The sequence below is a fragment of the Oncorhynchus masou genome, chromosome 25 (genome assembly GCF_036934945.1).
Source record: "Oncorhynchus masou masou isolate Uvic2021 chromosome 25, UVic_Omas_1.1, whole genome shotgun sequence".
NCBI classification, from domain to species: Eukaryota; Metazoa; Chordata; class Actinopteri; order Salmoniformes; family Salmonidae; genus Oncorhynchus; species Oncorhynchus masou.
The window spans coordinates 2,245,030-2,267,994 of NC_088236.1; the positions used below are offsets into that span (position 1 = coordinate 2,245,030).

Sequence of the window (22,965 nt, forward strand, 5' to 3'; positions counted from 1 at the left end):
ACCTACCATACCCAACTCAGACCATACAGTACCTACCATACCCAACTCAGACCATACAGTACCTACCATACAGTACCTACCATACCCAACTCAGACCATACAGTACCTACCATACCCAACTCAGACCATACAGTACCTACCATACCCAACTCAGACCATACAGTACCTACCATACCCAACTCAGACCATACAGTACCTACCATACCCAACTCAGACCATACAGTACCTACCATACCCAACTCAGACCATACAGTACCTACCATACCCAACTCAGACCATACAGTACCTACCATACCCAACTCAGACCATACAGTACCTACCATACCCAACTCAGACCATACAGTACCTACCATACCCAACTCAGACCATACAGTACCCACCATACCCAACTCAGACCATACAGTACCTACCATACCCAACTCAGACCATACAGTACCCACCATACCCAACTCAGACCATACAGTACCTACAATACCCAACTCAGACCATACAGTACCTACCATACCCAACTCAGACCATACAGTACCTACCATACCCAACTCAGACCATACAGTACCTACCATACAGTACCTACCATACCCAACTCAGACCATACAGTACCCACCATACCCAACTCAGACCATACAGTACCTACCATACCCAACTCAGACCATACAGTACCTACCATACCCAACTCAGACCATACAGTACCTACCATACCCAACTCAGACCATACAGTACCTACCATACCCAACTCAGACCATACAGTACCTACCATACCCAACTCAGACCATACAGTACCTACCATACCCAACTCAGACCATACAGTACCCACCATACCGAACTCAGACCATACAGTACCCACCATACAGTACCCACCATACAGTACCCACCATACAGTACCCACCATACAGTACCCACCACACAGTACCTACCATACCATACAGTACCCACCATACCCAACTCATACCATACAGTACCTACCATACAGTACCTACCATACCCAACTCATACCATACAGTACCTACCATACCCAACTCAGTCCATACAGTACCCACCATACAGTACCCACCATACAGTACCTACCATACCATACAGTACCCACCATACCCAACTCATACCATACAGTACCTACCATACAGTACCTACCATACCCAACTCAGTCCATACAGTACCCACCATACAGTACCCACCATACAGTACCTACCATACAGTACCTACCATACAGTACCCACCATACAGTACCCACCATACAGTACCCACCATACCCAACTCAGTCCATACAGTACCTACCATACCCAACTCAGACCATACAGTACCTACCATACCCAACTCAGACCATACAGTACCCACCATACAGTACCCACCATACAGTACCCACCATACAGTACCCACCATACAGTACCCACCATACAGTACCCACCATACAGTACCTACCATACAGTACCTACCATACAGTACCTACCATACCTAACTCAGACCATACAGTACCCACCATACAGTACCCACCATACAGTACCCACCATACAGTACCCACCATACAGTACCCACCATACAGTACCCACCATACAGTACCCACCATACAGTACCCACCATACAGTACCCACCATACAGTACCTACCATACAGCACCTACCATACCATACAGTACCTACCATACCCAACTCATATCATACAGTACCCACCATACAGTACCCACCATACAGTACCTACCATACCATACAGTACCCACCATACCCAACTCAGACCATACAGTACCTACCATACAGTACCTACCATACCCAACTCATACCATACAGTACCTACCATACCCAACTCAGTCCATACAGTACCCACCATACAGTACCCACCATACAGTACCCACCATACAGTACCCACCATACAGTACCCACCATACCCAACTCATACCATACAGTACCTACCATACAGTACCTACCATACCCAACTCAGTCCATACAGTACCCACCATACAGTACCCACCATACAGTACCTACCATACAGTACCCACCATACAGTACCCACCATACCCATCTCATACCATACAGTACCTACCATACCCAACTCAGTCCATACAGTACCCACCATACAGTACCCACCATACAGTACCCACCATACAGTACCCACCATACCCAACTCATACCATACAGTACCTACCATACAGTACCTACCATACCCAACTCATACCATACAGTACCCACCATACAGTACCTACCATACCCAACTCATACCATACAGTACCTACCATACCCAACTCATACCATACAGTACCTACCATACCCAACTCATACCATACAGTACCTACCATACCCAACTCATACCATACAGTACCCACCATACAGTACCCACCATACAGTACCCACCATACAGTACCTACCATACAGTACCTACCATACAGTACCTACCATACCCAACTCATACCATACAGTACCCACCATACAGTACCCACCATACAGTACCCACCATACAGTACCCACCATACAGTACCCACCATACAGTACCCACCATACCCAACTCAGACCATACAGTACCCACCATACCCAACTCAGACCATACAGTACCTACCATACAGTACCCACCATACCCAACTCAGACCATACAGTACCTACCATACCCAACTCAGACCATACAGTACCTACCATACCCAACTCAGACCATACAGTACCTACCATACCCAACTCATACCAGACAGTACCCACCATACCCAACTCAGTCCATACAGTACCTACCATACCCAACTCAGACCATACAGTACCTACCATACAGTACCTACCATACCCAACTCAGACCATACAGTACCTACCATACCCAACTCAGACCATACAGTACCTACCATACCCAACTCAGACCATACAGTACCTACAATACCCAACTCAGACCATACAGTACCTACCATACAGTACCTACCATACAGTACCCACCATACCCAACTCATACCATACAGTACCTACCATACCCAACTCAGACCATACAGTACCTACCATACAGTACCTACCATACCCAACTCAGACCATACAGTACCTACCATACCCAACTCAGACCATACAGTACCTACCATACCCAACTCAGACCATACAGTACCTACCATACAGTACCTACCATACCCAACTCAGACCATACAGTACCTACCATACCCAACTCAGACCATACAGTACCTACCATACAGTACCTACCATACCCAACTCATACCATACAGTACCCACCATACCCAACTCAGACCATACAGTACCTACCATACCCAACTCAGACCATACAGTACCTACCATACCCAACTCAGACCATACAGTACCTACCATACCCAACTCAGACCATACAGTACCTACCATACAGTACCTACCATACCCAACTCAGACCATACAGTACCTACCATACCCAACTCAGACCATACAGTACCTACCATACAGTACCTACCATACAGTACCTACCATACCCAACTCAGACCATACAGTACCTACCATACAGTACCTACCATACCCACCATACCCAACTCAGACCATACAGTACCTACCATACCTAACTCAGACCATACAGTACCTACCATACCTAACTCAGACCATACAGTACCTACCATACCTAACTCAGACCATACAGTACCTACCATACCCAACTCAGACCATACAGTACCTACCATACCCAACTCAGACCATACAGTACCTACCATACCCAACTCAGACCATACAGTACCTACCATACCCAACTCATACCATACAGTACCTACCATACCCAACTCAGACCATACAGTACCTACCATACAGTACCTACCATACCCAACTCAGACCATACAGTACCTACCATACGCAACTCAGACCATACAGTACCTACCATACCCAAATCATACCATACAGTACCTACCATACCCAACTCAGACCATACAGTACCTACCATACGCAACTCAGACCATACAGTACCTACCATACCTAACTCAGACCATACAGTACCTACCATACAGTACCTACCATACCCAACTCAGACCATACAGTACCTACCATACCCAACTCAGACCATACAGTACCTACCATACCCAACTCAGACCATACAGTACCTACCATACCCAACTCAGACCATACAGTACCTACCATACCCGACTCAGACCATACAGTACCTACCATACCCAACTCAGACCATACAGTACCTACCATATCCAACTCAGACCATACAGTACCTACCATACAGTACCCACCATACCCAACATACCCAACTCAGACCATACAGTACCTACCATACCTAACTCAGACCATACAGTACCTATCATACAGTACCTACCATACCCAACTCAGACCATACAGTACCCACCATACCCAACTCAGACCATACAGTACCTACCATACAGTACCTACCATACAGTACCTACCATACCCAACTCAGACCATACAGTACCTACCATACAGTACCTACCATACCCAACTCAGACCATACAGTACCTACCATACCCAACTCAGACCATACAGTACCTACCATACCCAACTCAGACCATACAGTACCTACCATACAGTACCTACCATACCCAACTCAGACCATACAGTACCTACCATACCCAACTCAGACCATACAGTACCTACCATACCCAACTCAGACCATACAGTACCTACCATACAGTACCTACCATACCCAACTCAGACCATACAGTACCTACCATACCCAACTCAGACCATACAGTACCTACCATACCCAACTCAGACCATACAGTACCTACCATACCCAACTCAGACCATACAGTACCCACCATACCCAACTCAGACCATAGAGTACCTACCATACCCAACTCAGACCATACAGTACCTACCATACCCAACTCAGTCCATACAGTACCTACCATACCCAACTCAGACCATACAGTACCCACCATACCCAACTCAGACCATAGAGTACCTACCATACCCAACTCAGACCATACAGTACCTACAATACCCAACTCAGACCATACAGTACCTACCATACCCAACTCAGACCATACAGTACCTACCATACCCAACTCAGACCATACAGTACCTACCATACCCAACTCAGACCATACAGTACCTACCATACAGTACCTACCATACCCAACTCAGACCATACAGTACCCACCATACCCAACTCAGACCATACAGTACCTACCATACAGTACCTACCATACCCAACTCAGACCATACAGTACCTACCATACCCAACTCAGACCATACAGTACCTACCATACAGTACCTACCATACAGTACCTACCAAACAGTACCCACCATACCCAACTCAGACCATACAGTACCTACCATACAGTACCCACCATACCCAACTCAGACCATACAGTACCTACCATACAGTACCCACCATACCCAACTCATACCATACAGGCATCTATTAATATAACACCTGGTCATCCCTACTGCCTCTGATCTGAAGGACTCACTAAACACACATACTGTGTTTGTAAATTATGTCCTAGTGTTGGAGTATGCCGTCTGTCCGTAAATACATTTTTAAAAACAATAAAATTGTGCTGTCTGGTTTGCTTAATATACAACTCAACTCCAGCCACTTTAATAATGAAAATTGATGTAATAAATATATCACTAGCCACTTTACACAATGCCACTTTATATAATGTTTACATACCCTACATTACTCATCTCATACGTATATACTGTACTCTATATCGTCTACTGCATCTTTATGTAATACATGTATCACTAGCCACTTTAACTATGCCACTTTGTTTACATACCCTACATTACTCATCTCATTTGTAAATACTGTACTCAATAGCATCTACTGCATCTTGCCTATGCCGTTCTGTACCATCACTCATTCATATATCTTTATGTACATATTCTTTATCCCTTTACACTTGTGTGTGTATAAGGTAGTAGTTGTGTAATTGTTAGGTTAGATTACTCGTTGGTTATTACTGCATTATCGGAACTAGAAGCACAAGCATTTCGCTACACTCGCATTAACATCTGCTAACAATGTGTATGTGACAAATAAAATTTGATTTGATTTACTTTGAACTTTTACAAACTATGACAATTGAGTACTTTTTCTACCACAGAAGGGACCAATGCTGTATTTATATTTATTATGGATCCCCATTAGTTCCTGCCAAGGCAGCAGCTACTCTTCCTGGGGTTTATTATGGATCACCATTAGTTCCTGTCAAGGCAGCAGCTACTCTTCCTGGGGTTTATTATGGATCCCCATTAGATCCTGCCAAGGCAGCAGCTACTCTTCCTGGGGTCCAGCAAAATTCAGGTAGTTTATACAATTTTAAAAACATTACATTCAGGGATTTCACAACACACTGCGTGCCCTCAGGCCCCTGCTCCACCATGATGTCATACTGCCTGATACCTGCAGTGAAGATCCGCCCCTCCAAGATCCTCAGCAGAGACGGTCTCCCCTGTTGCTGCTTTTACCTGAAAAACAACACAACACATCAGTTCTACACAGCAGGGTTGCCATGATACAGCGGGGTTGCCATGACACAGCGGGGTTGCCATGATACAGCGGGGTTGCCATGACACAGCGGGGTTGCCATGACACAGCGGGGTTGCCATGACACAGCGGGGTTGCCATGACACAGCGGGGTTGCCATGACACAGCGGGGTTGCCATGACACAGCGGGGTTGCCATGACACAGCGGGGTTGCCATGATACAGCGGGGTTGCCATGATACAGCGGGGTTGCCATGATACAGCGGGGTTGCCATGATAGCACCGTTAAGACACATAATTCTCTAAATGATGAATATCTATAATACGTTATCTAGTCCTCACCAGAGGAGGTCCTCCCAGGAAGATGGTTCCTTGTTTCCTGACGATGATACTCTCATCAGCCATGGCTGGGACATACGCTCCTCCCGCTGTACACGACCCCATAACCACCGCTATCTGGAACAACACATATACAAACACATACACTGAACAAAAATATTAACTAAACCATTTCTAACATTTTACAGTTCATATAAGGAAATCAGTCCATTTAAAATAATTAATTAGGCCCTAATCTATTGATTTCACATAACTGGACAGGGGTGCCACAAACAAAACACCACACTAAAATGTAGTTTTGTCACCCAACACAATGCCACAGTTTTGAGGGAGTGTGAAATTGGCATGTCGACTATAGGAATGTCCAACAGAGCTGTTGCCAGAGAATTATATTTTAATTTCCCTACCATAAGCCGCCTGCAACGTCATTTTAGAGAATTCTGCAGTATGTCCATCCGGCCTGACAACCATGGACCACGTGTTTGGTGTTGTTGTCATGTGTCAGCATGATAATACACGGCCCCATGTTGCAAGGATTTGTACACAATTCCTGGAAGCTGAAAATGTCCCAGTTCTTCCATGGCCTGCATACTCACCAGACATGTTAACCAATGAGCATGTTTGGGATGCTATGGACCAACGTGTACGACAGCGTGTTCCAGTTCCCGCCAATATCCAACAACTTCACACATCCGTTGAAGAGGTGTGGGACAACATTCCACAGACTACCAATCAACAGCCTGATCAACTCTATGTGAAGGAGATATGTCAAGCTGCATGAGGAAAATGGTCACACCAGATAATATATAATTCACAAGTGATAAACTAATATTGTAACCCATCAGATTATTCTTGATTAAAATCTTGTCTTTACATATACTAAATAATATATGTGTGAAATTTGTTTTGATTTAGAATGGACCATTATCATGCACCTATCTTGAAACAGGGCCAGGGGAAAGAAATACATGTCATCTCTGCACTTAAATAGAGAATGGAGGACGCTTTTTCAAGTGGTTCATTTTCCTGCCAGCCAGCTAGGCTATTCTCCTGTTTTAAAGCGAAGCAACGTGCTTAATATTAGGAAAGTTGAGAAATAAATATAATAGACCTAGCCTATAGAAAGCTGATCCTCCTCTTTTTAGTAGAGGCCATCACTCTGTTTTCTCACACAATCAAAAATCACATGTTTTCAGCACGACAGCTGTAGACCTTACCGTGACATGCTTACTGACGAGCTTGTTGTATTCGGCGCGTGAGTCAAATAACATTCTATTTTTGATTTGATATTGTACCGTGAGGTCCCTTGGTAATTCTCAGCACTAATTATGGGTCAGACTCCATCTTTCAAAATATGACCTGTGTAAAAAGGCTGCAGTCTAGTGGTAAAGCTCACAGTGTGTATACTCCTTTCCCCACCGGAGACCGGGGTTCAATCCCCACTCCAACCCTTCAATCAGCCCATATGATTTCATCTGTTTAAATTGTGTGTAAATATTTTATTTTTTTTATTTTTTTTATTTTACCTTTATTTAACCAGACAAGTCAGTTAAGAACACATTCTTATTTTCAATGACGGCCTGGGAACAGTGGGTTAACTGCGTGTTCAGGGGCAGAACGACATATTTGTACTTTGTCAGCTCGGGGGTTTGAACTCGCAACCTTCCGGTTACTAGTCCAATGCTCTAACCACTACGCTACCCTGCCGCCCCAAATATACACTCAAAATATATATTTTTTTAAATACACATTACCTGTGCTATTCCTTACCTGTGCTATTCATTACCTGTGCTATTCCTTACCTGTGCTATTCATTACCTGTGCTATTCATTACCTGTGCTATTCCTTACCTGTGCTATTCCTTACCTGTGCTATTCCTTACCTGTGCTATTCCTTACCTGTGCTATTCATTACCTGTGCTATTCATTACCTGTGCTATTCATTACCTGTGCTATTCATTACCTGTGCTATTCATTACCTGTGCTATTCATTACCTGTGCTATTCATTACCTGTGCTATTCATTACCTGTGCTATTCATTACCTGTGCTATTCATTACCTGTGCTATTCCTTACCTGTGCTATTCCTTACCTGTGCTATTCATTACCTGTGCTATTCATTACCTGTGCTATTCATTACCTGTGCTATTCATTACCTGTGCTATTCCTTACCTGTGCTATTCATTACCTGTGCTATTCATTACCTGTGCTATTCATTACCTGTGCTATTCCTTACCTGTGCTATTCATTACCTGTGCTATTCCTTACCTGTGCTATTCATTACCTGTGCTATTCATTACCTGTGCTATTCCTTACCTGTGCTATTCATTACCTGTGCTATTCCTTACCTGTGCTATGCATTACCTGTGCTATTCCGTCTGAGGAGAGGCGAGCCTGGTTGAAGAAGATCCGCCCAAAGTGTTCTCTGTCTGGGAAGACCTCGGCCTGTCTGGGGAGGTTGGCTCCTCCGGAGTCCACTGCAGAGGCACACAATCACAAATCAACCCTTATTACTTGACTCCTCGTCCCTGACTCCTTTCCCCTCCTGAGTCCACTATAGGAGACAACCACGGGGAGAGTGTTACATACGTACATCTACATGGATAACACAGCTATCCCCATGCTGACACCAGTATAGAGAAGGAGAGGGCACTCACCCAGGTAGATACATGGCAGGTGGTTCTGCTGAGCTATCTCCTGGGCTCGGAGATGCTTCTTCACTGTGACTGGGTAGTAGGTGCCTCCTTTCACTGTGGCGTCGTTAGCAACAATAACACACTCCACCCTGGAGGGAATGTGGCAGATGACCAGTCAGAAGAGTAGATAACAATGAAAGGGGCTGCTGGAACAATAAGCATTAGGTCTGAAACCCACCACCTTCCAGGACCTGTGTCTTCGGTACTCTACAGTGCAATACTGGTGCTCTACCACGCGTTTTCGGCACTATACAGTGTCAACTGTACTAGTGTCAACAGTACTCTACAGTGTCAACAGTACTAGTGTTTATATTACTAGTGTTTAAAGTACTCTACAGTGTTTACAGTACTAGTGTTTACAGTACTAGTGTCAACAGTACTCTAGTGTCAACAGTACTCTAGTGTGTTTACAGTAATCTAGTGTTTACAGTAATCGACAGTGTTTACAGTAATTGACAGTGTTTACAGTAATCTACGCACCCTGAGACTCTGCCAATCCCTGTGATGATGCCTCCTGCTGGAACCTCCTCTTTCCCATAGAGCTCATATGCTGCAAACTGGGAGAATTCCAGGAACGGAGACCTGCAGAGAGAAACACCGTAAAGGGTAACCTTCAAACACACAGGAACCCTCAGACCTAGAAACGTCAAAACAAAGTGGTTGCAGAGCATCTAAATCTACAACTAGGGGTTCAGAGAATAGTCATGTGTGTTTACCCTGGGTCCAGCAGTCTGTCTATGCGTTCTCTGGGGAGGAGCTTCCCTCTGGAGATGTGTAGCTTTCTGGCACGTTCTCCTCCACCTGGTCAACACATTATCAGACAGGCTGGTCAACAGACAGGCTGGTCAACAGACAGGCAGGTCAACAGACAGGCTGGTCAACAGACAGGCTGGTCAACAGACAGGCAGGTCAACAGACAGGCAGGTCAACAGACAGGCAGGTCAACAGACAGGCAGGTCAACAGACAGGCAGGTCAACAGACAGGCAGGTCAACAGACAGGCTGGTCAACAGACAGGCTGGTCAACAGACAGGCTGGTCAACAGACAGGCAGGTCAACAGACAGGCAGGTCAACAGACAGGCAGGTCAACAGACAGGCTGGTCAACACCACATTACTACATCTGTTAGCATTCAAGAGTTTTCACGTGTGAAGGTGCCAACTTAACTTACCCAATTTGATTTTCTCCGATCTGCCTTTCAACTCATCAACAAGGACTTGCATTCGTTCATAGTTTTCCTGAAAAGTTAGATATCATAATGTCAAATGCCAGTGTATTAGTGTAGTATGAGTGGCAGCTTCCGGAGCAGGTTATAAACCAGGCAAGGACTAACTAGCATCCTAGCTATTCAAAATCTCTCCTAGTCAGGCCATTCCTCTGTTCCAGCTGTCTGAGGTGTTATTAGATAAGATACGGTTTGGCTTAGCACAGAGAATTTAAACAACCTTAACTTGGCGATACTTCCTCAATTCCCAACTTGGAAGACTACTGCCAAGAGAATTTTCAATCCCAATGATGATAACTAAATTATTTCAGCTTTGACCAATTCCCCGAGGTTTGTAAGACCCTGGGTTTAATAATAATTAAGCAAAGTCTCAGATTGTGCAAAAGGTTCATTCTTTATTCAGAGAGTACTCTGAAGTCAAAAATGAGATCACAGTCATTTTATAACTCACAAAGACACACCAGTAGAAACTCCACCTCCCTTTGGGTGGGCTCTATTTTTTCCACGATTACTAACATAATTTCTCATTATGTTCAAGCCATTCCTAACAGTTACTCCCCCTCACCTAAGTTGGGGAGGTCTCTTTCCTGTCATTTGGTTTCAGAGTTATCACAAGTCGACAGTTCAGTTGGCCTTGAATGTCCTCAACTCTACCCAGCTCATATTCCGAAACAGTAACACAATGATGTAATCACACACATTATGGAATTATTACTCTAACACATTTCATACAATTATATGATTTCAGGGTGGAATCCTTTAGTCATTACTTTAACCATATAAATTCCTTTATCAACTACCAATGTCTTTTACGTCCACGTTTAGTTGCAGGGGCTTCGAAAAAAAACTTGATTAAATTAAATAAGCTTTCGCTTTTTAACCTTGTTCTGAACACCTACAAAGCAAAGGTCATGTGGTTTAGTAAGAAAAACGCCCCTCTCCCCACAGGTGTGATTACTACCTCTGAGGGTTTAGAGCTTGAGGTAGTCACCTCATACCAGTACTTGGGAGTATGGCTAGATGGCACACTGTCCTTCCCTCAGCACATATCAAAGCTGCAGGCTAAGGTTAAATCTAGACTTGGTTTCCTTTATTGTAAATCGCTCCTTTTTCACACTATCTTCTTCCCCTTTGTGCTGTTGTCTGTGCCAAATAATGTTTGTACCATGTTGTGTTCCTAAAATGTTGTTGTTGTGTTGCTGCCTTGCTATGTTGCTGTCTTATAGGTCTCTCTCTGTTTTTTTATTTTTAATTTACCCCTTTATTTAACCAGGCTAGTCAGTTAAGAACAAATTCCTATTTTCAATGACGGCCTAGGAACAGTGGGCCTGTTCAGGGGCAGAACGACAGATTTGTACCTTGTCAGCTCGGGGATTTGAACTTGCAACCTTCCGGTTTCTAGTCCAACACTAACCACTAGGCTACCCTGCCGCCCCATGTAGTGTTGTGTTGTCTCTTGTCGTGATGTGTGTTTTGTCCTATATTTATTTTGTATTTTTTATCCCAGGCCTCTGTTCCAGCAGGAGGCATTTTGGTAGACCGTCATTGTACATAAGAATTTGTTCTTAACGGACTTGCCTAGTTAAATAAAACGTTAAATACACAAATAAAAAATGTTTTGCTCCATGAAGTAATCCAACAATGCATACACCGCCATCAAGTCTATTTCAAATGTTCTGATCTGGACAGGTGGGTGTCCACCCCAAGGTGCCAGCTATCACCATGCCACCTGTCACCATGCCACCTGTCACCATGACACCTGTCACCATGACACCTGTCACCATGACACCTGTCACCATGACACCTGTCAACATGACACCTGTCAACATGACACCTGTCAACATGACACCTGTCACCATGACACCTGTCACCATGACACCTGTCACCATGACACCTGTCCAGATCAATGTGAGAACATTTGAAATAGACTTTTTGGTGGCTTACACATTACTGGATTACTTCATGGAGCATAAACAGTTTTCATTTAATAAGGGAATATTTTCTAAATTCAAAACGACCCACCTGCAACTACACATGGACATTTAGGGAATTGAAGAAGTATCCACCAAGTAGTGGTGTTGTGTTTGATAACCGGAGCTACGAGGTGTGGATCCAATCAGTGTGCCGATCTGTATCGCTTTATCAGAAGCACATGATCAATGACGTCCGAAGCTTTGTTCCGTCTAACAAAACACTTGGTTTGATATTGGTTTAGTTGACTTATTTACCATGATGGCCTACCCCGGTCAAACCCGGGCGATGTTGAGCCTAGTTAAATAAAGGTTGAATTAAATAAAAAAACATTAAAAAAGATTAGCATCATGGCAGCAACACTAGGTGGATCCCATCCACACTAAAACTTCCGGTTTTTGGATTTTGCCTTCAAAATAAAACGCTTTGTATATTATTCTAAATCCATATTTTTTCGCAGCTTTGCAAAGTGGAGAATGTTAAAATTATGTTAAATAATATTTATAGCTACATTGGGGGGGGAAATGTATACTGAAAAAGAATTACTACTTTATATAAGATAAAGAATATTATAAGGCGGAGCACATTGAGGAATGGTTGGAGCTTAATGAATGTCAAGAACATAATAGCCTACTGATTGTACGGTTCCTGTTTATTTACTGGTGTTATTGTTCACGGAACAATTTTGAAATGTAACGTCATTCTACTGACAATGTTTGTCTATGGAGATTCCATGACTGTGTGCTCGATTTTATACACCTGTCAGCAACGGGTGTGTCCGAAATAGCCAAATCCACTCATTTGAAAGGGTGTCCACATAGTTCATACACTATATATAACTAAGTAACTTCATGTTCAAACTCACCTGTTTTGTATTCTAGGGACTCTAGTGGGGAGACTGGGACCTAGTTTTATGGACATCAATCCATTATTTTCCATGTACAGTGCAATATTTATACAATATAGTGTCCAGGGCACCCTACTTTAAGCTGTTTGACCACAGTTAAAGGCCACCAACATTCTGTATTATTCAGAGCCCCGTGAAATGACACCATATATCCATTCCACAGACCCTATTGAGTCACTCCCTACATTACTTTTATTGCGTCACCTAGAAACATTTTTGCTCTATGAACCAAGATTATGTATTTTATAAACTGTGATTTGCATTGGGGTCATTTCTTTGACCTTGGAACATGTTTTAAACCCCAACTTGTATGCAAATGTAACTTTTAAACGAATCACTGTTAATGTTAAATACACTTTTCTTCTTCATATTACTATTATTTTGAGTAAATACACATTATTGACACTTTTTTACTATTACCTGGGGGACTTTTAATTTTAAATATTTCCGAAATTCCATGACCCGGAAGTAGTTTTTTAAAGCGTTGCTGAGGAGACGCTGTCTGACCAAAAGCATTTGCCCTTCTCAATGGCTGGTCAACGTTAGCAAGCAAGCTAGCCCTGGTAAATTACAGTACATGTTAGCAAGCAAGCTAGCGCTGGTTAATTACAGTACATGTTAGCAAGCAAGCTAGCCCTGGTAAATTACAGTACATGTTAGCAAGCAAGCTAGCCCTGGTTAATTACAGTACATGTTAGCAAGCAAGCTAGCCCTGGTAAATTACAGTACATGTTAGCAAGCAAGCTAGCCCTGGTAAATTACAGTACATGCTAGCAAGCTAGCTAGCCCTGGTTAATTACAGTACATGCTAGCAAGCTAGGTAGCCCTGGTTAATTACAGTACATGCTAGCAAGCTAGGTAGCCCTGGTTAATTACAGTACATGCTAGCAAGCTAGCTAGCCCTGGTTAATTACAGTACATGTTAGCAAGCAAGCTAGCGCTGGTTAATTACAGTACATGTTAGCAAGCAAGCTAGCGCTGGTTAATTACAGTACATGTTAGCAAGCAAGCTAGCCCTGGTTAATTACAGTACATGTTAGCAAGCAAGCTAGCCCTGGTAAATTACAGTACATGTTAGCAAGCAAGCTAGCCCTGGTAAATTACAGTACATGTTAGCAAGCTAGCTAGCCCTGGTTAATTACAGTACATGCTAGCAAGCTAGGTAGCCCTGGTTAATTACAGTACATGCTAGCAAGCTAGGTAGCCCTGGTTAATTACAGTACATGCTAGCAAGCTAGCTAGCCCTGGTTAATTACAGTACATGTTAGCAAGCAAGCTAGCGCTGGTTAATTACAGTACATGTTAGCAAGCAAGCTAGCGCTGGTTAATTACAGTACATGTTAGCAAGCAAGCTAGCCCTGGTTAATTACAGTACATGTTAGCAAGCAAGCTAGCCCTGGTAAATTACAGTACATGTTAGCAAGCAAGCTAGCCCTGGTAAATTACAGTACATGTTAGCAAGCTAGCTAGCCCTGGTTAATTACAGTACATGCTAGCAAGCTAGGTAGCCCTGGTTAATTACAGTACATGCTAGCAAGCTAGGTAGCCCTGGTTAATTACAGTACATGCTAGCAAGCTAGCTAGCCCTGGTTAATTACAGTACATGTTAGCAAGCAAGCTAGCGCTGGTTAATTACAGTACATGTTAGCAAGCAAGCTAGCGCTGGTTAATTACAGTACATGTTAGCAAGCAAGCTAGCCCTGGTAAATTACAGTACATGTTAGCAAGCAAGCTAGCCCTGGTAAATTACAGTACATGTTAGCAAGCAAGCTAGCCCTGGTAAATTACAGTACATGTTAGCAAGCTAGCTAGCCCTGGTTAATTACAGTACATGCTAGCAAGCTAGGTAGCCCTGGTTAATTACAGTACATGCTAGCAAGCTAGGTAGCCCTGGTTAATTACAGTACATGCTAGCAAGCTAGCTAGCCCTGGTTAATTACAGTACATGTTAGCAAGCAAGCTAGCGCTGGTTAATTACAGTACATGTTAGCAAGCAAGCTAGCGCTGGTTAATTACAGTACATGTTAGCAAGCAAGCTAGCGCTGGTTAATTACAGTACATGTTAGCAAGCAAGCTAGCCCTGGTTAATTACAGTACATGTTAGCAAGCAAGCTAGCCCTGGTAAATTACAGTACATGTTAGCAAGCAAGCTAGCCCTGGTAAATTACAGTACATGTTAGCAAGCTAGCTAGCCCTGGTTAATTACAGTACATGCTAGCAAGCTAGGTAGCCCTGGTTAATTACAGTACATGCTAGCAAGCTAGGTAGCCCTGGTTAATTACAGTACATGCTAGCAAGCTAGCTAGCCCTGGTTAATTACAGTACATGCTAGCAAGCCCTGGTTAATTACAGTACATGCTAGCAAGCTAGCTAGCCCTGGTAAATTACAGGACATGTGAGCTAGCTGGTGGTACAGGGGGTTGAAACGCATAATGTAAGCAAATGACAATAAGCCAGCTAATTTAGCTGGAGAGCATTACTACAAGTAAGTCAGTTCCAAGGGCAGTCCGAGCCAGCAGCGTCTCACCGTGATATCTTTTCCCTTCCACCTCCACAACCTTCCCCTCTACCACCTCCGCAACCTTCCCCTCTACCACCTCCGCAACCTTCCCCTCTACCACCTCCGCAACCTTCCCCTCTACCACCTCCGCAACCTTCCCCTCTACCACCTCCGCAACCTTCCCCTCTACCACCTCCGCAACCTTCCCCTCTACCACCTCCGCAACCTTCCCCTCTACCACCTCCGCAACCTTCCCCTCTACCACCTCCGCAACCTTCCCCTCTACCACCTCCACAACCTTCTCCTCCTCCACCACCACCTACCGCAAACTCCGCGGACTGTGTGTCAGGCTGTGTACCGACGGCTGCGACTCTGTCACCGTGGTAAAGTCGTGTTGTTGCTACTGGCAATCCTCTGCGACGGAACAAGGTCAGCCATGGCCTGAAAGTCTGAAGAAGCATGTTTTTGACAGCTAACTAACTAACCACCCGAGTTAGCAAACCTGCAGAGATATTTGTTGTTGTTCGACCCACAAGCATTGATCAACCAAAGTATGTTAATGTACCGCCGCCTACTGGACGGGAGTGGGAAAATACATCTAAACACGGGGAAACATGAGACAAAACCACTAACAAATTCATTGACCAAAACAAACAACATTTCAATCCTTGCCAATTTTATTTGTATGTAATCTTATTCTTCTCCCTGACATATTTCTTATTTTTCCTGTTGTGTTTTGAGGAGGACGTACATGAACCAGGGACAGTCCCGTATTTTGACCCACGAGGTTTCGTCTGAGCATCACTAGAACATGTCGTGAGTCCTCCAAACCATCAGACGGCGATATTTCTATATTCCATAACACTGCTGGATAAATACTCCTTTTGTTGACTATAATTCACTTTGACCTTTTTGACGAACGACTGTCCTTGGGCAACGTGAGTTTTCTTGCTGTAAAGAGGAGCCTACGTATGCAGCACCTTTCAATGTATTTAAATATTTGCAAGGCTCAATAAATAACTACGGTAAAAAAGTGTTTTTCCGTGGGGTTTTGTACATCTGTCTAACCGGTTCGTCATATTGAAGAATCGTAGTATTGCGCAGTAACAGGCTTGATAAGATGTCTGGGAACTGTAGGCCCTTGCTGTTAGCCTTAAGTCGCTCTGTGGTGGGGAGACAGGTCTCCAAGAGCGTATTGTCGCAGAGTAGTGCCGCAGGGACCATAACAGTAGCGGAGAGATGTGGCCGTCCGCGGTTCCATCACCATTGGACCTCCGCACTGAAACCCCGGTATCACAGCCTCTCCGCAGTGCAGTCCCAACTCGGGCTACACTCAGAGGTTAGTGTCTGTGTGCCGCTACTCTTTGTATGAAAAGGTGTCCTGCTGTCAATCCATTTTATAATGGTAGAAATCTAGATATGAATGTTCTAACTTAACGGTATGGTGTATTAGTCAGGAGCCCCCTTCAAAGATGATGACTACCCACCTCTACCAGACTACACCTCTAACCCAGGACCGGAGAAGAAGGAGGTGTTTATCATCAGAGCTAAAGGACTTCCATGGTCCTGTACCACAGACGATCTCATTCAGTTCTTCTCTGGTAAGCCCCCCATACACCTCTGTTAAGAACATGCTGATAAACCTCCAGGGTCCAGTTTCCCAGACACAGATTAAACCAGTCCAAGACAGAACTGCCATTTCAATGGAGAGGTTTTTTACTCCAGGACAAGGCTTAATTGTATTTTATTTATTCCTGTTTCCCTCACCGTCCTCCTGACTGTTTCCCCCACCGTCCTCCTGACTGTTATCCCCCACCGTCCTCCTGACTGTCATCCCCCACCGTCCTCCTGACTGTCATCCCCCACCGTCCTCCTGACTGTTATCCCCCACCGTCCTCCTGACTGTTATCCCCCACCGTCCTCCTGACTGTTATCCCCCACCGTCCTCCTGACTGTTATCCCCCACCGTCCTCCTGACTGTCATCCCCCACCGTCCTCCTGACTGTCATCCCCCACCGTCCTCCTGACTGTTATCCCCCACCGTCCTCCTGGCTGTTATCCCCCACCGTCCTCCTGGCTGTTATCTCCCACCGTCCTCCTGACTGTTATCCCCCACCGTCCTCCTGGCTGTTATCCCCCACCGTCCTCCTGGCTGTTATCCCCCACCGTCCTCCTGACTGTTATCTCCCACCGTCCTCCTGACTGTTATCCTGTTATCCCCCACCGTCCTCCTGGCTGTTATCCCCCACCGTCCTCCTGGCTGTTATCCCCCACCGTCCTCCTGACTGTTATCCCCTACCGTCCTCCTGACTGTTATCCCCCACCGTCCTCCTGACTGTCATCCCCCACCGTCCTCCTGACTGTTATCCCCCACCGTCCTCCTGGCTGTTATCCCCCACCGTCCTCCTGGCTGTTATCTCCCACCGTCCTCCTGACTGTCATCCCCCACCGTCCTCCTGACTGTTATCCCCCACCGTCCTCCTGGCTGTTATCCCCCACCGTCCTCCTGGCTGTTATCCCCCACCGTCCTCCTGACTGTTATCCCCCACCGTCCTCCTGACTGTTATCCCCCACCGTCCTCCTGACTGTTATCCCCCACCGTCCTCCTGACTGACTGTTATCCCCCACCGTCCTCCTGACTGTTATCCCCCACCGTCCTCCTGACTGTTATCCCCCACCGTCCTCCTGACTGTTATCCCCCACCGTCCTCCTGACTGTCATCCCCCACCGTCCTCCTGACTGTCATCCCCCACCGTCCTCCTGACTGTTATCCCCCACCGTCCTCCTGACTGTTATCCCCCACCGTCCTCCCTGACTGTTATCCCCCACCGTCCTCCTGACTGTTATCCCCCACCGTCCTCCTGACTGTTATCCCCCACCGTCCTCCTGACTGTTATCCCCCACCGTCCTCCTGACTGTTATCCCCCACCGTCCTCCTGACTGTCATCCCCCACCGTCCTCCTGACTGTCATCCCCCACCGTCCTCCTGACTGTCATCCCCCACCGTCCTCCTGACTGTCATCCCCCTGTTACCCCCACCGTCCTCCTGACTGTCATCCCCCACCGTCCTCCTGACTGTTATCCCCCACCGTCCTCCTGACTGTCATCCCCCACCGTCCTCCTGACTGTTATCCCCCACCGTCCTCCTGACTGTTATCCCCCACCGTCCTCCTGACTGTTATCCCCCACCGTCCTCCTGACTGTTATGTTATCCCCACCGTCCTCCTGACTGTTATCCCCCACCGTCCTCCTGACTGTTATCCCCCACCGTCCTCCTGACTGTTATCCCCCACCCTCCTGACTGTTATCCCCCCACCGTCCTCCTCCTCCTGACTGTTATCCTGTTATCTCCCACCGTCCTCCTGACTGTCATCCCCCACCGTCCTCCTGACTGTTATCCCCCACCGTCCTCCTGACTGTCATCCCCCACCGTCCTCCTGACTGTTATCCCCCACCGTCCTCCTGACTGTTATCCCCCACCGTCCTCCTGACTGTTATCTCCCACCGTCCTCCTGACTGTTATCCCCCACCGTCCTCCTGACTGTCATCCCCCACCGTCCTCCTGACTGTCATCCCCCACCGTCCTCCTGACTGTTATCTCCCACCGTCCTCCTGACTGTTATCCTGTTATCCCCCACCGTCCTCCTGACTGTTATCCCCCACCGTCCTCCTGACTGTTATCCCCCACCGTCCTCCTGACTGTCATCCCCCACCGTCCTCCTGACTGTTTCCCCCACCGTCCTCCTGACTGTTATCCCCCACCGTCCTCCTGACTGTTATCCCCCACCGTCCTCCTGACTGTTATCCCCCACCTGACCCCCCACCGTCCTCCTGTCCTCCTGACTGTTATCCCCCACCGTCCTCCTGACTGTTATCCCCCACCGTCCTCCTGACTGTCATCCCCCACCGTCCTCCTGACTGTTATCCCCCCACCGTCCTCCTGACTGTTATCCCCCACCGTCCTCCTGACTGTTATCCCCCACCGTCCTCCTGACTGTTATCCCCCCCCCACCGTCCTCCTGACTGTTATCCTGTTATCTCCCCCACCGTCCTCCTGACTGTCATCCCCCACTGTCCTCCTGACTGTCATCCCCCACCGTCCTCCTGACTGTTATCCCCCACCGTCCTCCTGACTGTTATCCCCCACCGTCCTCCTGACTGTTATCCCCCACCGTCCTCCTGACTGTTATCCTGTTATCTCCCCCACCGTCCTCCTGACTGTCATCCCCCACCCCCACCGTCCTCCTGACTGTCATCCCCCACCGTCCTCCTGACTGTTATCCCCCACCGTCCTCCTGACTGTTATCCCACACCGTCCTCCTGACTGTCATCCCCCCCCGTCCTCCTGACTGTTTCCCCCACCGTCCTCCTGACTGTTATCCCCCACCGTCCTCCTGACTGTCATCCCCCACCGTCCTCCTGACTGTTATCCCCCACCGTCCTCCTGACTGTCATCCCCCACCGTCCTCCTGACTGTTTCCCCCACCGTCCTCCTGACTGTTATCCCCCACCGTCCTCCTGACTGTTATCCCCCACCGTCCTCCTGACTGTTATCCTGTTATCCCCCACCGTCCTCCTGACTGTTATCCCCCACCGTCCTCCTGACTGTTATCCCCCACCGTCCTGTTATCCCCCACCGTCCTCCTGACTGTTATCCCCCACCGTCCTCCTGACTGTTATCCCCCACCGTCCTCCTGACTGTTATCCCCCACCGTCCCCCATCCCCCACCGTCCTCCTGACTGTTATCCCCCACCGTCCTCCTGACTGTTATCCCCCACCGTCCTCCTGACTGTTATCCCCCACCGTCCTCCTGACTGTTATCCCCCACCGTCCTCCTGACTGTTATCCCCCACCGTCCTCCTGACTGTTATCCCCCACCGTCCTCCTGACTGTTATCCCCCCCCCACCGTCCTCCTGACTGTTATCCCCCACCGTCCTCCTGACTGTTATCCCCCACCGTCCTCCTGACTGTCATCCCCCACCGTCCTCCTGACTGTCATCCCCCACCGTCCTCCTGACTGTCATCCCCCACCTCCTGACTGTTATCCCCCACCGTCCCTGACTGTTATCCCCCACCGTCCTCCTGACTGTTATCCCCCACCGTCCTCCTGACTGTTATCCCCCACCGTGACTGTATCCCCCACCGTCCTCCTGACTGTTATCCCCCACCGTCCTCCTGACTGTTATCCCCCACCCGCCACCGTCCTCCTGACTGTTATCTGTTATCCCCACCGTCCTCCTGACTGTTATCCCCCACCGTCCTCCTGACTGTTATCCCCCACCGTCCTCCTGACTGTTATCCCCCACCGTCCTCCTGACTGTTATCCCCCACCGTCCTCCTGACTGTTATCCCCCACCGTCCTCCTGACTGTTATCCCCCACCGTCCTCCTGACTGTTATCCCCCACCGTCCTCCTGACTGTTATCCCCCACCGTCCTCCTGACTGTCATCCCCCACCGTCCTCCTGACTGTTATCCCCCACCGTCCTCCTGACTGTCATCCCCCACCGTCCTCCTGACTGTCATCCCCCACCGTCCTCCTGACTGTTATCCCCCACCGTCCTCCTGACTGTCATCCCCCACCGTCCTCCTGACTGTTATCCCCCACCGTGACTGTCATCCCCCACCGTCCTCCTGACTGTCATCCCCCACCGTCCTCCTGACTGTCATCCCCCACCGTCCTCCTGACTGTTATCCCCCACCGTCCTCCTGGCTGTTATCCCCCACCGTCCTCCTGACTGTCCCCCATCCCTGTCCCCCACCCTGACTGTCATCCCCCACCGTCCTCCTGACTGTTATCCTGACTGTCATCCCCCACCGTCCTCCTGACTGTTATCCCCCTCCTGTCCTCCTGACTGTTATCCCCCACCGTCCTCCTGACTGTTATCCCCCACCGTCCTCCTGACTGTTATCCCCCGTCCGACCTCCTGACTGTTATCCCCCACCGTCCTCCTGACTGTTATCCCCCACCGTCCTCCTGACTGTCATCACCGTCCTCCTGACTGTCCTCCCCACCCCGACTGTTATCCCCCACCGTCCTCCTGACTGTTCCCCCACCGTCCTCCTGATCCCCCACCCCTGACTGTTATCCCCCACCCCGTCCTCCTGACTGTCATCCCCCCCACCGTCCTCCTGACTGTTATCCCCCACCGTCCTCCTGACTGTTATCCCCCACCGTCCTCCTGACTGTCATCCCCCACCCTCCTCCTGACTGTCCTCCCCCACCGTGTTATCCTGTTATCCCCCACCGTCCTCCTGACTGTTATCCCCCACCGTCCTCCTGACTGTTATCCCCCACCGTCCTCCTGACTGTTATCCCCCACCGTCCTCCTGACTGTCATCCCCCACCGTCCTCCTGACTGTTATCCCCCATCCCCCTGACTGTTATCCCCCACCGTCCTCCTGACTGTTATCCCCCACCGTCCTCCTGACTGTTATCCCCCACCGTCCTCCTGACTGTTATCCCCACCGTCCTCCCTGACTGTTATCCCCCACCGTCCTCCTGACTGTTATCCCCCTGTTATCCCCCACCGTCCTCCTGACTGTTCCCCCATCCCCCTGACTGTTATCCCCCACCGTCCTCCTGACTGTTATCCCCCACCGTCCTCCTGACTGTTATCCCCCACCGTCCTCCTGACTGTTATCCCCCACCGTCCTCCTGACTGTTATCCCCCACCGTCCTCCTGACTGTTATCCCCCACCGTCCTCCTGACTGTCATCCCCCACCGTCCTCCTGACTGTCATCCCCCACCGTCCTCCTGACTGTTATCCCCCACCGTCCTCCTGATCTGTGTATCCCCCACCGTCCTCCTGTTATCTGTTATCCCCCACCGTCCTCCTGACTGTTATCCCCCCTCCTGACCCCCCACCGTCCTCCTGACTGTTATCCTCCTGACTGTTATCCCCCACCGTCCTCCTGACTGTTATCCCCCACCGTCCCCCCTGACTGTT

At 47.8% G+C, this 22,965-nt stretch overlaps 2 protein-coding genes across 3 annotated transcripts in view; one reads left to right on the forward strand and one right to left on the reverse strand.

Moving 5' to 3' along the window:
• Nucleotides 1–16,568, reverse strand: part of mccc2 (methylcrotonyl-CoA carboxylase subunit 2) — a 33,235-nt gene extending 16,667 nt beyond the window's left edge. Inside the window, exons 1-8 of one of the 2 annotated variants that reach the window (XM_064936531.1) lie at nt 16,338–16,568; nt 10,583–10,649; nt 10,129–10,213; nt 9,893–9,994; nt 9,374–9,501; nt 9,081–9,193; nt 6,722–6,835; nt 6,297–6,361 (exon numbers count right to left, since the gene is read on the reverse strand). In XM_064936531.1, the coding sequence (XP_064792603.1) occupies nt 6,297–6,361; nt 6,722–6,835; nt 9,081–9,193; nt 9,374–9,501; nt 9,893–9,994; nt 10,129–10,213; nt 10,583–10,649; nt 16,338–16,475 (812 nt within the window). In that variant the 5' untranslated portion in view covers nt 16,476–16,568. Of the gene's footprint in view, nt 1–6,296; nt 6,362–6,721; nt 6,836–9,080; nt 9,194–9,373; nt 9,502–9,892; nt 9,995–10,128; nt 10,214–10,582; nt 10,650–13,934; nt 14,063–16,337 lie in introns of those variants that run through there. The other variant, XM_064936532.1, reaches the window with a different exon arrangement.
• Nucleotides 16,569–16,910: 342 nt separating this feature from the next.
• Nucleotides 16,911–22,965, forward strand: part of grsf1 (G-rich RNA sequence binding factor 1) — a 35,714-nt gene continuing 29,659 nt past the window's right edge. Inside the window, exons 1-2 of the mRNA XM_064936533.1 lie at nt 16,911–17,353; nt 17,468–17,615. Of these exons, the coding sequence (XP_064792605.1) occupies nt 17,135–17,353; nt 17,468–17,615 (367 nt within the window). The 5' untranslated portion in view covers nt 16,911–17,134. The remainder of the gene's footprint in view (nt 17,354–17,467; nt 17,616–22,965) is intronic.